Source organism: Kogia breviceps, chromosome 6 (assembly GCF_026419965.1).
Source record: "Kogia breviceps isolate mKogBre1 chromosome 6, mKogBre1 haplotype 1, whole genome shotgun sequence".
In the NCBI taxonomy this organism is placed as follows: domain Eukaryota; kingdom Metazoa; phylum Chordata; class Mammalia; order Artiodactyla; family Physeteridae; genus Kogia; species Kogia breviceps.
In genome coordinates, this window is record NC_081315.1 from 26,501,082 (window position 1) to 26,516,208 (window position 15,127).

Genomic DNA, 15,127 nt, shown 5'->3' on the forward strand with positions numbered 1-15,127 from the left:
TTTGGGGTCTCCAAATTACTCACATTTAGGCTTCTTGAAGTTTAACCATGGTTCTCTAACATGCTCTATTCATATCATTTCAGTATTTTTCCTCTGTATTTCATTTTGGATAGTTTCTACTGCTATATTTCCAAAGCTAATCTTGTCTTTTGCATTATCTAAATCTGCTGCTAATCCCATCCAAGTTTTTGTTGTTTTTTTTTTCAGCTTGGACATTTTATTTCTTACTTCTAGAAATTCAATTTGGCTTTTAAAATATCTTTCTTGGCTGTATATGTTTAATCTTTCCATTACATCCTTCAACATATGAAATATAGTTTTAATAACATTTTTATGCCCTGTATGCTAATTCTATCATCTGTTGCATTTCTGCATCAATTTCTATTTATATATTTTCTCCTCATCATGAATTATAACTTCCTGCTTCTTGGCATATCTATGTAATGTTGATTGGATGCCAGATACTATGGAGTTTACCTTTTTGGGTGCTAAATATTTTTTACTCCTATAAATATTCTTGAGTTTTGTTCTAGAATTCAGTTAAATTACTTAGAAGTAGTTTGATGCTTTTGATACTTGTTTTTAAACTTTGGTAGGTGGTACCAAAGTAGCCTTTCATCTAGAGATAATTTTTCTCTACTATTAAGGCTTATGAGTCCTCTACCTGATGCCCCATATTTTATGAGGCTTTTCCATTCTGGCTGGTGGGAGCATAAACAATTCCTGTCTCTGTTTGAGCTTAGGTGATTATTCTGCTTGAGCCTTTTGGGTGGTTCTTTCCTTAGCCTTCCATAGTTTCTTTACACGCACATACTGATCAGTATGCAGAAGACTGCATATCTCTGGAGCTCTCACTCAGTCGATCTCTCGCACTCTTTCCTTCTCTGCAGCTCTCTCCTTTCTAGTACCCTTTGCTGTGAATTCTAGCCATCTTGGTCTCCCTGGACTTCTAATTCAGTCTCCTCAACCCAAGGATCTCCTGGGCTACCTCTACCTTCGTTCCCTTCCCTGTGTTACAGGCTGGCAACATCCTCTAGGCTTGAGGAAATCATACAGCTCAGCTCATTTGGTTTCCCTTTCTCAGGGATCACTGTCCTGCACACTGTCCTGTGTGTTGTCCAATTTCTGCAAACTTTTGTCTTATATGTTTTGTTTGGGGTTTTTTAGTTGTTTAAGATAGGAGGGTAAATCTTTTCCTTGTTACTCCATCTTGGCCAAAAGTCAAGTCCCATTTGTTTCTTTTCACTGAATATTTTCCACCAGACTTTAATTTAAAATGTAATCTTTTAAAAAGTTAGATATGGCTTTTACTAGCTATAAGGTAATATATAAGGAACTGTAAGGCATGGAAAGAATCCTGGACTAGAAAACTAGATTATAGATCCTTTTTGTCTTTCAGATTATTACATGACTGCCTTCCCCTGGACCTGAGAACATTTGGAAATAAAACATGTGGACCAAGTAATTTTTTTGGTAACCACACAACTCAGTCTTTTCCTGATTCTATAAAACCGAAAAAAAAAATTCAAGAAGATTTTAACTCATTTTCAGAAGATAGAAAGGTACTAGAGGAGTGGTATCAGGTTTAGGAGGGCAGAGACATCCACAAACTAAAGTGCATGAAGAAGAGATAATGATGATCAGAGAACCAGGCATGTATAGGAATTGGAGGCCCCAGGAATAGTGGGGAAAAAGTAGGGGCTGAGGAAATGCTGAGGGGAAGTATGACATAGGGTTGAAAACAGGCAGATGAATTGAAAATCCGCGGATAAAATGGTTAACTAGGTTTAGCAACCTCAACAGTGTCAACCAACCAGGGAAAAGTTAAATTGCATGTGACATCAGGTAGCTAGAAACTCCTTTATTATAAATTCTAGCAGAAGGATCAAGTAATACATCTGGCATTTTGGCGTTTATACAGCTGTTTGATATATTATAGTGATGATGATGATGATGATAATAATAATAATAATTACCTCTTGTGGAAACACTCAGAAACCAGTGTCTATGGGGGAAAAACAACAAATAAAATGCTCATGGGGCTTCCCTGGTGGCGCAGTGGTTGAGAATCCGCCTGCTGATGCAGGGGACACGGGTTCATGCCCCAGTCCGGGAAGATCCCACGTGGCGCGGAGCGGCTGGGCCCGTGAGCCATGGCCGCTGAGCCTGTGCATCCGGAGCCTGCGCTCCGCAAAGGGAGAGGCCACAACAGTGAGAGGCCCGCATACCGGGAAAAAAAAAAAAAAAAAAAAAAAAAAAAAAAAGCTCATGAAGCTCTAGATTGTATTCTTAAGGACTACAAAATATCTTACTTGTTTAGAAAATGCTCTTACTGAGGAATTGTGGTTGGTTCCAGAGGAATCTTATCAATGACCTATTTCAAACCTCGGATAACAGGCTAAAGAGACTTGAAGTGAAATCTATTGCCAAAAGTCATGAAGCTAATTAGTCTTCAATAGGGTATTATAACCTGGGTCATCAGACTCTTGAGTAACAGTCTCTCTCAATTACACCAAGCTGCCAGTAAGGTGAGCTTTGGTTCATCCACAATTTTCACAAGAATCTTCTTTTTTTTTTTTTTTTGCGGTACGCGGGCCTCTCACTGTTGTGGCCTCTCCCGTTCAGACGCGCAGGCTCAGCGGCCATGGCTCACGGGCCCAGCCGTTCCGCGGCATGTGGGATCTTCCCGGACCGGGGCACGAACCCGCGTCCCCCGCATCGGCAGGCGGACTCTCAACCACTGCGCCACCAGGGAAGCCCGAGAATCTTCTTTTTATCCGTCATGTTTTTGAACACATTATTAGAGACGGGTTTGCTCTGTGACGATAGGATGATATGAAACCTGCTTGCTGACTTTTTGGCTGGTTCCATAACATTTCCCTCATTGTTATTGTTATTTAACAAACAGAAGTAGCGATCAAAGTATAATAGATTGTGAGACTCACTTGTGAATGTGTTTTTTTCACATTCTTTAAAATGGTTAAACTCATGAATGAAAAATACAAGAAAAGGATGGGTAGGCAAACGTGGCTTGACATTAAACCAAGGAACACACATCAAGCCAACACAAACCAAGGATGAGAGACAAATTCATGCTCTTTATTGTTTTCCTTTAAGAATATTAAATGATTCATAAAACTAGGATGATAGTTTTGGCACTCAAGGAAACCTTTACATGCTTTTTGGTAGAACAGTAAGTGTCTTTACTGACTAGCCAGTGTGTTCATCTTAATAGTTCTGGCAAGGAAAATAAACTATATTCTGGAGAAATCAGCAGAAACTCATAGACCCTTAAGCCTTCCAGAGCCAACCAATTTCTGTTGCTTCGGGCTTGAATAATTTTAATGAACTGTAATAAAATTTGAATTCCTTCTAAATTCCTAAATTTGGGAGGAGAATCTATTCTTATTTTATTATTGGAAGGGAAAGGAGGAGTATGAAATCATTCCAGCCATATCTAAACGTATCAGAAGAGTATGAAGGTTCCTATATTTGCTGTGTTCCCTCTGAAAGATACAAAGATGAGAGGTGATTGCTGGTGAATCACTGTTCTATTTTATCTAGAGACCTGAGTGCTCTCACTGCTCTATTCCCTTTGGGGGTCATGTTCCTCTGCTTAAAAGAACATTGCCTGCTCTGTGAGCTAATGATTTGTTTGGAGGATGGAAGTCTCACAGGTGAAGGTAACTGCACAGCTTTTATAATGTATCTTTCAAATCTTTGATCTGCTTTTTTCTGAATACCTGGGACCCCTCAATAGCAAGATTAAAGATGCCTCTTCAGAGAAGAAAGATAAAATTTGAAAACCTAAAAGCTCCTCAGATTTCCAAATAATATTTCTGTATTTCTTCATTTGTCAACACTGTACTTGCTGTTGTCCTGCATTCATGTGGTAATTGGATGGTAATCAAAACACAGTGTTAGATCATTGGTTTGTGGTTTTTTCCCCATATTTTTCAAGGAGGCAGGGAACTACAAATCTTGTTTCAAAAAGTGGTTGGTGCAAACTAGCCTATGGCGAGGACATACATACTCATTTGATTCTATTTAATTTGACAAATTACTTAGTACCTAGTAGGTGTCATTGTGCCTTCTTTTGTAGGAAATACCAAGAATCAGGACCTGATTTCAAGAGATTCATACTCTAATTGGGCAGACAAGGCAATTACAGAAATGGCCATGATAGGATGCAGAATACGACAAATGAAAAATGCTTGCAGAGAAATGAATGACGTTCAATATGGGAAGAGAGAGAAGAAATAATATTCAACTGAGAGGGGGTGAGGGAAGATTTCAGCATTTGAGAAGGACCTTGCAAGGTGGGTGAGATTTCCCTGGAGGGGACTGGAGCTGGAAGTAAGGTGATAATAGAGTATGGTGCGTGTGTGTGTGTGTGTGTGTGTGTGTGTGTGTGTGTGTGTGTGTGTGTGTGTTGTCAGGGGAGGGAGGTGGTCAAAAAAGGTTGAGAAGCTTGTGTTTAACTTGTGGACAGTAGCGAGTCCATGAAGATTTTTAAGCAGAGCAAAGATAGAATAATACGAGTTGTGGTTTAAGAAATATTTTTGAAGCATTTTAAAATTCTAGTGTAAAATTTAGCTTTTTAGTGTATTTTGAAGTAAAACTATGACTGTGTAAATAACAAGTGTTTGATAATGTCCTACAGGTCTTATTTCCAAACAGAATACCTATCACTTAAAATGTTGACTGTACCAGTAGTATGAGAACTAACTTCTCATTTATATTTGAATCTGAAAGATTATTATTTTCACTCTTATAATGACGTAGCTCATCCACGCATAGATTTCTATTCTTGGTCAAATGAATCAGTAAGGGGGTGTACTTTTATAGCATTCTGGCAAATTTAATCTTCTCCACCACATGAACAGCTGAATTTTTACTGTCTGAGTAATATTTTTCTTAATTTATATTTTATTGAGGTAGCATTGGTTTACACATTATATAAGTTGCATGTGTACATTATATTTCTACTTCTGTATACTTCACAGCATGCTCACCACCAAAAATTTAGTTTTCATCTGTCACCATACAGTTGCTCCCCTTCACCCATTTTGCCCTCCCCATTTTCCCCTGTGGTAACAACTACTCTGTTCTCTGTATCTATGTGTTTGTTTTTGTTCATTGGTTTGTTCATTGATTTTGTTTTTTTGTTTGTTTTTTGTATGTCTGAATAATATTTTGAAGTGCATTTTTTGTTTCCTCCTAAGCCCTTTAGAGCACAACATGCCCTTACAAAAAATGGGGAGATAAAACGTAACAAGAATAGAAAAATAAATAACTTCGTAGAGTAAAGCAAAGCAAAATAGATTTTTAAAAAGCCAAAAACAGGATTGCAATAAATGGCTCTTATCAGAAGCTAGTTTTGAGGAGAATTTTTTTTTTTTTTTTTTTTTTTTTGCAGTACGCGGACCTCTCACTGTTGTGGCCTCTCCCATTGCAGAGCACAGGCTCAGTGGCCTATTTTTTTTTCATGATTATCATTATGATGATTAGGGTTTATCCCAGATAAATCTGAAAATGTGAGTAGCTCAACGTATTCTCGACCAAACCATTTATCAAAACAAGTAATCTAATGGATCATACTTCCTCTGCTTTAGCTCCTGGGCAGAAAAAGTAAGAGCCTAAAGGGAAGATAACGCAAAACTACAGAACAAATGCCCAAATATATGACAAGAAAACATGCTGAATAAGCAAAGTATTATCTGAAAGTAGTTAGTTAATAGTCAACTATAAATATTTCTTGAGCATTGAGCACATTGAAAGTCAACAAGCCCTCTATTTCTGAAGACTTCATCTTGCTTTCTCTTATTATGCATCTATTAGGAATGAGACCTTTCCTTATTTTCTAACTAGAGGACAGACAGTGGTGAAGTGGTATTCTACTGATGTAAAAGAGCCAATAAAATTTCTTTGTGCCAAATTTACTATTATTTACTATTTATTCTATGGAGGAAATAAACACCAAAACAAATTATTGTTTCATCTAAATGACCTAAGGAGAAAAAAAAAAAGAGTTCCAAATAGGAGATGCCCAGCAATTCCACTCCTGAGTATATAGACAATAAAAACCTCCACTAACTCAAAAACATGCTTGCACCCCAATGTTCATATTAGTATTATTTACAATTGCCAAGGTATGGAAACAACCTAAGTGTCCATCAACAGATTAATGAATAGAGAAGATGTGCCATTCACACACACACACACACACACAATAGAATACTACTCAGCCATAAAAAAGAATGAAATTCTTAACTGGGGACTAGAGCCCAGTCAAGTTGATACATAAAACTGACCCTTACATCCCCTCTCTAGTTATTTGTTTTTAATTGACTATTTTGACTAATTATCACAAGAAAAAAAGTAGAATTAAGAGAAATTACTATCAAATATTTTCTCAGTTAAGATTCACACCTGAATTGAGAAAAAATAGGAAAACTTACTATCATCAGAAAAGTAAGAATATAATACTAACTAGCATCTATGAACACTTGCTCTTGTCCATAAGGTACAACACTGAACATTTTTTAAAACATAAACCTATTTCATATTCCTTATAACTGATCAGTAGCTACTATTGAATATTTAAGATAACTGAAAAAATGGTGATTTATCAAGTTGAATAAATCTATCACTATTGTATGCCTCCCTTAAACATTGAAGGTACGATACAGCACAAAAATGCATCCAACATTCACATAGTAATGAATAAATAAAAATGAAATTGCCAATGGTCGAATAAACCTTTGCAACGAAAATGACTTAGCCATTAAGAATGGTACAAAGATCTAAATTGTTTTCAGAAACCAAGGCCTTACCGATAGTTGGATCAGGTGCAATGTCACTTCTATTCTCCTTCCATGACAGCAGGTAGTCAAGGCTGGTGAGATCTGCAGATTCTATATAACTATTCATGGTCAGCATCATCTGATGAGCTTTTGCTATTCCATAATGAACTTTTGTCTCATCCATCAGAGGTATGTTCGTTAACTCTGCTGTTGTGTCAATAGCTTGCTGAAAGTATTCAGAAGCTTTCTTGTAGTATCCCTAAAAATTTAAGAGAAATAATTTTTTTCTTAATTTTAATTTACCATTCCACATCTCTGCCCACCTTGGCATGTGCACACTGATCCTTCAACAGTTTTAGCAGTTCATCTTCAAGAAGAAAGAGATAGCAAGCGGGGCCTCTATTAGAATAAGTTTCCTTTTAAAAGCTGTGATTACTAACCATGCAATATCTTGAAGTTCATTCACCAAGAAAGGTGTATCTACCAGGTTGAATTGTATGAAACTTAATTTTTTGGATTAAAAATGGTCAAATATTAGCATTTTGCTTCCTAATATAAGGAAGAAAAAAGAATTTTGGGAAAGAGTGAACTGATTCACATTGATTTGGATGGAATTTTCTTACTTGTTGCATTGAATTTACCAAATGAAATCTTTTTAACCAGCTTTTGTTTTCAGTCACAGCAAGAGATCATTCTAGCCAATCCATTTAATCAGTGGTGAGTGAAAACGGATGTATATTCCTGCTCTTCCGTTATTACTTGTGTTTTCCCATATGCGCATGTCATTCTTGACTAAGAATGTGGAAGACAAGATTTCGAAATAACATGATCTTGACAATAGCACTAACATAACTCAAAAGATCATTTAAATGTTTATATCTTTTCCAAGTCCCTTGCAACATTTTAACTTGAAAAAACTCAAGGTTTCCTCCCCTTCCCTTTCTTCCTTCTTTCCTTCCTTCCTTCATTCCTCCCCTCTCTCCCTCTATCTTCCTTTCTCTCTCTTTCTTTCTTTTTCTCTTTCTTTCTTCTTTCTCATTCTCATCTCTCCTTCTAAAAGCTATTGTCTACAAATAAATAACATTTACCTAACTCTTATGACGTGTCAGGGACAGTGGTAAATACTTCATATGTATATGTCATTAGCTTTCATAGGTCTCCCTGTGAGGAAATATTATTCTTATTTTACAAATAATGAAATTGAGCCTCAGAGAAAAGACTATCTTCTGCCACCTCCCCAAGTCTTCTAAAAATCCTCCTTAAAAACTCTTCCTCAAAACGGGATATTATTTTTACGATTAAGCTATACTTGTAAAGACTCTAGGGAAGAAAAACTTCCTTTCTTCACTGATTTATAACCCTGGGGAGTCCATCCTCTTCCCCTTCCGCCCCTCTCCTTTCTTTCTCTCTCTCATATGCACAAAAACATGTATGCACACTTTTTTTTTTTTTTTTTTTTTTTTTTTTTTTTTTTTTTTTGTGGTACGCAGGCCTCTCCTGTTGCGGAGCACAGGCTCCGGACGCGCAGGCTCAGTGGCCATGGCTCACGGGCCCAGCCGCTCCGCGGCATGTGGGATCTTCCCGGACCGGGACACGAACCCGTGTCCCCTGCATCGGCAGGCGGACTCTCAACCACTGTACCACCAGGGAAGCCCATGCAGGCACAGTCTTGAAGAGAAATGTTTTACTATGAGCTTTCAAGTAATTTTTCTCACAATGTTTTATGAAGGAACTGGAAATGAAAAAACACCATAGAAACAGCTTTATACCATATGCCAGTACAGGTAAAATGCATACTCAACAACCACACATCTCTGTACAATCATAGAGTACAAAGAGCAGAAAAACTGATAGAATAAAGAGGCTGCTGGCAAGGTGAGGAGGGGGAGGAGTAGGGCTTATGTGACAGTTATGTTACATACATGAGCAGCACATGTAACACTGCTATATACCCACAGGGACAATTTAGGTGAACCATTCAAACAGCACACTCCAATTAAATTTTCTAATTTAAACAGACGTCCTCTATATTACATCAATAACAATTTTTGTTTGTTGAGATGAACAATTCTTTCTCTTATTTCAAAGCATAAAACAGGATTTATATGAGACTAAGATCACTTAATTAAGAAAATATAAAAGTATATCAAAGATATTTGTATGTCAATGAAATAAATTATATGATTGAGAAATAATATCAATATTGAAGACAATAAAACTAGTTAAAATTATAGATTGCCCTGTTAGATATCAAAGATATGGGACAAAATAGATGAAAATATATGACGAGACCAAATGTTTCTATTTTTAAAAACAGAGAAGTATAAATATCTAATTATTGTTCTAGCTATAATCCTGAGCTTTAGGCTGTTCATTGCTTTAGGTGAGAGTCTCAATTAGGAGAATAAGGGAACATAAGTAAATGGACATATATTTGAATTTCCAGAATTATTTTGATATATTGTTATTTTGGAACAAACTAATTCATCCAATGAATAACTACTATTTACCAGGCCCTGCCAGGCAGTAGAGATTCAACAGTGAACAAAGTTTAAGGTCAAGTAGGTGAGCTTGCTGCTAGTGGAAGTAGTCATCTGCCTATAACTTTTATTAGATCTTTTTTAACAAATGCTTTTTCCCCCTGAATACTTCTATTATTATAATAGGTAATTAGGCATTATAATTAGGTAATTATTCTTCCCTCAAATTGTGCCTAGTATTCAATCTTGAGACACACACATACCTGTCATAAAACTGGTATCAAGCTACATTTTTCTAGTTTAAGGTACCCTTAAGAAATAGTTCTTCTCAGATGCAAGAATTTTTATTCATACCTTTTTAGAATGAGGTTTCATTAATGTGCATTGTATTTCCAGATTTTTCATTCTTAAAGAGTTTACTATCGAAATTTAATTTCTTTTCTAAAGGTTCTGTCCAACTTTCCACAGTTCCTGTTATCAGTGAATCCCTATGCTGTTATAAAATTCAGAACATTCTAGTAATTAATCCTGGCAATCTTAAATATGAGTTTGGGAATACAGAAGTGAATTTATAGAAGTGAATTTATGCAGTTCATAAGTGCATCTTATTGGAAGAGAAAACTTCATTTAATGTTATAAATATCACTAATAAGCATTAGGTGGACAATTTCAGGACAAGATCTTGACATCATAGACGTTGAAACAAAACTTGCATTATTACACTATAACATAGAATTTACATGCATTATTGTGATTCTATCAGATCCTTCTTAGTGTCTGAATTGTCACTCTGTCCAATGAGCAAGTTCAAAATAAATGGGCATTTTCTCAGTACTAAGGAAGAATCTTTTCTTACACAATTTCCTTACTGTGTTAGTGTAGGAACTACCATTGTTTTAACTACGTGATTATGCTCTGCTCTTATGAGAGAATAAAAGATCTCATGAAGGTTCTATACCTAGTTATTTTCCCTAAAATATTCTCACTTGACCCCTTTACATTGATGATATATTTTGAATTAAAAACCAATCATATCAGGAGGGTGAGATGGGTGGCCCATCTTCCATGATTATATAGCAAAAGGTAAACTAATTAGGATGTTTTTAAGTGTTAACTTAAATTATAATAACACTATAATAATCAGAGAAAACTGTATTTTTCCACATACAGTTTTATATTATAATTGTGGTCTTATAACAATATTATTTCTTGGAAATTACCGTTAAGAATACAATTAGAATACATTGCATGAATAATATGAAGCCAGAAAAGGTATGATAAGGGCAGTTGGTAGAGGTCCTTAAAAGGTAGACTGACAAATATCAGTAATATTAGAGTTGCTTTTAAAGATTCAGTGCAAGTTTTCAAAATGCCAAAATATTGGACAAAAATGAAACAGAAGTTTGGAATTTCAAAAGTGAGAGACTACTACTCTCAACTGGTATAAAACTGGTTACAAATTTATGGATTGATTCAATGAACTCGCATATTTTTGTTCACCAACTCTGTGCCAGGTTCTCTTCTAGAAATTGGAATGAAATTTAAAAAAAGGCAGATCTGGTCTCTTTTCTCATTAAGCTTCCATTCTAGACACATTCAACAACAAGAAGAAAAATATCACAAACAAGAAAACTATGAGACAAGTGCTGCATGGAAAATTAAAGTAGTATTAAAGAGTGAGTTGGCGGCTACTTTTGATTGGGTTGACTCAAGGAAGACCTTTCTGAAGTTGTGGCATTTAGCTGAGCTCTGAATGACAAGAAGCCAGCAATGTGAAGTTCAGATTGGGGAGTGGTTCACACAAAGCATTCTAGCTAGCTAAAGCAAATGTCCTCAGGCAGAAATCAGCTCAGCATGTTTGAAGAACTCCACAAAAGTCCCTTTGGCTCTGGTGGAGAGCATAAGGAGAGTAGAAGACAATAAAGTCAGAGACTGGGAGTGGGGGAGGTAATGCATCTCATATAGATTGTTTCAAGTCAGGGTGAGGATTTATATTTCTGTCCTCAGAAGACTGGGAAGCAATGGAAGTATTTTAGGCCGAGAAATAACATGATTTTATTTCAATTTTGAAAGGATTACTTGGGCTTCTGTGTGGAGACTGGATTGGATGGAGGAGAAATGGGGAAATGGTTTCAGAGCTTATTGCAATAGTACAAGTGAGAAAACACAGTGTCATAACCAGATGTGGTGATAGTAGCAGAGATAGAGAGAAGAAGTGGGTGGATTTGAGATGCGTTTTGGTGACATGAAGGTCAGGGTTTGCTTCTGGATTGGATATGGAGCAGGAGGGGAAAGATGAATCAAGAATATCTAGATTATTGGCTTGAGCAATCGAGTTGATGGATAATGGTACCATTTATTAAGATGTGGAAGCCTGGGGAGAAGTAGGTCAAGGAGGGAGGAATAACATTAAACTTGAGACGTCTATTAGAAGACATCCAGGGAGAAATGCTAGGGAGGCAGCTGGCTTCACAAGTCTGGAGTCTCAAGGAGAGATCAGGGTTGGAGATATAAATTTGAGACATCAGTGTATGGATGGTATTTAAACCATGGGCCTGTATGAGGTCAGATAAGGAGAGCTCATAGATTGAGAAAAGAAGGTTGCCTATGAAATGCCTGAATGGCATTCTATCCTGGTTGAACATTAAGTAGGGAGAGAAATAGAATTTAGGGGAAAGCTGATGAGTTGAGTTCAGTTTTTAATAGGTTACATTTGTTTTTTTGGTTTGTTTGTTTTGTTTTTGTTTTTTTGCGGTACGCGGGCCTCTCACTGCCGCAGCCTCTCCCACTGCGGAGCACAGGCTCCGGACACGCAGGCTCAGCGGCCATGGCTCACAGGCCCAGCCACTCCACGGCATGTGGGATCCTCCCGGACCGGGGCACAAACCCACGTCCCCTGCATTGGCAGGCAGACTCCCAACCACCGTGCCACCAGGGAAGCCCTAATAGGTTACATTTGAAGAGATCTAAGTGAAGGTGTCAAATAGGCAGTGAGAATGACTTTGCAATGGAGGAGAGATCTGAATTTGAGATATTAAGAGGGTAAGTGCTATTGTGTACCCAATATATGCTAGGAACTCTATTAGGTGCCATGTACATGTTTTAAAATTTCTAATCCCCATATAACCAGTCTTCAAGGTATCTTGTTATTGACATTTGAAAGATAAGGAAACTGAGGATCAAAGAATTAACTTGCCCAAGGTCACAGTTAATAAACAGCTGAGTGCAGATTCAAAGTCAGGTGGGCAAAACTTGGTGTAGTTCCTTTGTCCTGCTACAGTTTCCCTCAAGGGAAAGATTAATAGAGAGTGTGTGGTGCAAATAGTTTGTGAAACTGTTTGGGTGTAAAATTGGAACAAAGGCATTTGAAACAACTAGGAAACATTCATAAGCAACTGAATAGCAGACATGAAATAACTCTTTGTCAATGCTTTCCTAGGAAATGGCTTTGTAGAACTAGGAGGAAATTCAGGCTGTCATCAAGGCTATCACTTTGTCTCAAAATTACAAGGAGAAAAAAATAACTATCACTTAGTTCTAATCCACTTAGCTATACATTTTCAAATTATACTCTTATAGTAATGATATAACAACTCAGAGTCAGCCTGAGAAGTCATCAGTAGATTTTCTGAGTTGAGAAAATACCTGCAAAGAATCACAGTAATGCACAAAAACTGAATGTAACGTTAACAAGTTTAGTATCAAATAAAGCTTTCTCTTGAAGTCTATGATGTCATAAAATTATTATAGTATTATGATCTTAATACTGTACTATTTATCAGTGACTATTTATTACATTAAGATGTAAGCAACCATGAAGGTATATGAATCAACTTGTATATTTGAAGGCATGCATATTTGTAGAGAGCATGAATACTTGGAATCCTACAAATTTTATACTAGAATAGGATAAGCTGGTAAAAAAAATTTACTTTTGGTAGTTGACACAGCCTTTGGATATTACTCATGTCTCTAGCTTTAGATATTAAACTCTTCTTCAAGAATTACTAATCAGAGAATAAAATACACATTGTTAAGATACAAACTCTTGGTAAAAAAAAAATTAAGAAAATACAAGTATAAAAATATTACCCCTCAGAAATGTTTATTGTTTTTATCTTCCTTATGCTTTCTGTAATTGGGAAAATACAGGCTAATACTTGATGTCCACATTATACTAAAAAACTGAGTTCTGGATATTGTTTGGTGGTAGGGTAAAACAATTTGTGCTTTTTGCACTTCTCTTTTGAAGAACAATTTTTTAAAAGGTAGGACTCATATATTTACTAGAAACGTCAATTCTGCCACTATAGGATAAGTTTGTCCATTAGACTGTAAGCCTTACAAGGGCATAAGCCTTATCTCTCTCTCTCTCTCTCTTTTTTTTAACCACTGTTATCCTGAAAAGCAAACAAAAGGAAATACAAAATCAACAAGACAGGAGTGACCAGAGGCAGAGGGCAGGTCACAGAGATGGAGGTGGTAGAAGGAGCACCCAGCAGAGAGAAAAACCTGGGGGTGGAAGACTGGGGAGCACAAAGAAAGAGGGACAACAAATCAGGGGAGACCAGAGGGAGAAGGAGAGGACAACTGAGAGGGAGAGAGTGCTTCTAGAAAGACAGGGGCAGGAGAGAAGAGAGCAAGGAGGGTGAGGGAGGAAGAGAGAAGAAAGAGGGTGACAGTCAAGACAAAAGGGGGTTTCTGATTGTGAGTGAGAGGGGAGGGGAGGGAGGAGGCCAATGAGCCAGGGTGAGCAAGAGAGAGGGGTGTAAAAAGAGATGAGATGCCCTGTTTGAAAGCATGCTTCCCATAGCAGGAACTGAAGATAGTAATTTTATTCATTCAAATTAATTTTAAGCTCTTATTTCCTTTTTAAAAAAAAGCCTAAATAGGGACAATCATCAACAGGAAGACACTGGAACTCACCAAAAAAGATACCCCACATCCAAAGACAAAGGAGAAGCAACAATGAGATGGTAGGAGGGGCGCAATCACAGTAAAATCAAATCCCATAACTGCTGGGTGGGTGACTCACAGACTGGAGAACACTTATACCACAGAAGTCCACCCACTGGAGTGAAGGTTCTGAGCCCCACATCAGGCTTCCCAACCTAGGGTTCTGGCAACGGGAGGAGGAATTCCTAGAGAATCAGACTTAGAAGGCTAGTGGGATTTGATTGCAGGACTTCCACAGGACTGGGGGACACAGAGACTCCACTCTTGGAGGGCACGCACAAAGTAGTGTGTGTATTGGGACCGAGGGGAAGGAGGAGTGACCCCAGGGGAGACTGAAGCAGACCTACCTGTTAATGTTGGAGGGTCTCCTGCAGAGGCAGGGAATGGCTGTGGCTCACAGTGGGGACAAGGACACTGGCAGCAGAAGTTCTGGGAAGTACTCCTTGGCATGAGCCCTCCCAGAGTCTGTCATTAGCCCGAACAAAGAGCCCAGGTAGGCTCCAGTGTTGGGTTGCCTCAGGCCAAACAACCAACAGGGAGGGAACCCAGCCCCATCCAACAACAGTCAAGTGCATTAAAGTTTTACTGAGCTCTGCCCACCAGAGCAACAGTCAGCTCTATCCACCACTAGTCATTCCCATCAGGAAACTTAAACAAGCCACTTAGATAGCCTCATCCACCAGAGGGAAGACAGCAGAAGCAAGAAGAACTACAATCCTGCAGCCTGTGGAACGAAAGCCATATTCACAGAAACACAGACAAGATGAAAAGGCAGAGGGATATGTACCAGATGAAGGAACAAGATAAAACCCTAGAAAAGCGACTAAATGAAGTGGAGATAGGCAACCTTCCAGAAAAAGAATTCAGAATAATGATAGTGAATAT

At 37.7% G+C, this 15,127-nt stretch overlaps 1 protein-coding gene across 2 annotated transcripts in view; it reads right to left on the reverse strand.

Moving 5' to 3' along the window:
* Nucleotides 1-15,127, reverse strand: part of TTC29 (tetratricopeptide repeat domain 29) — a 241,988-nt gene that overhangs the window by 80,749 nt on the left and 146,112 nt on the right. For both annotated transcript variants that reach the window (XM_067036908.1, XM_059065746.1), the window contains exon 9: nucleotides 6,837-7,065. In XM_067036908.1, coding sequence (XP_066893009.1) covers nucleotides 6,837-7,065 — 229 coding nt within the window. The remainder of the gene's footprint in view (nucleotides 1-6,836; nucleotides 7,066-15,127) is intronic.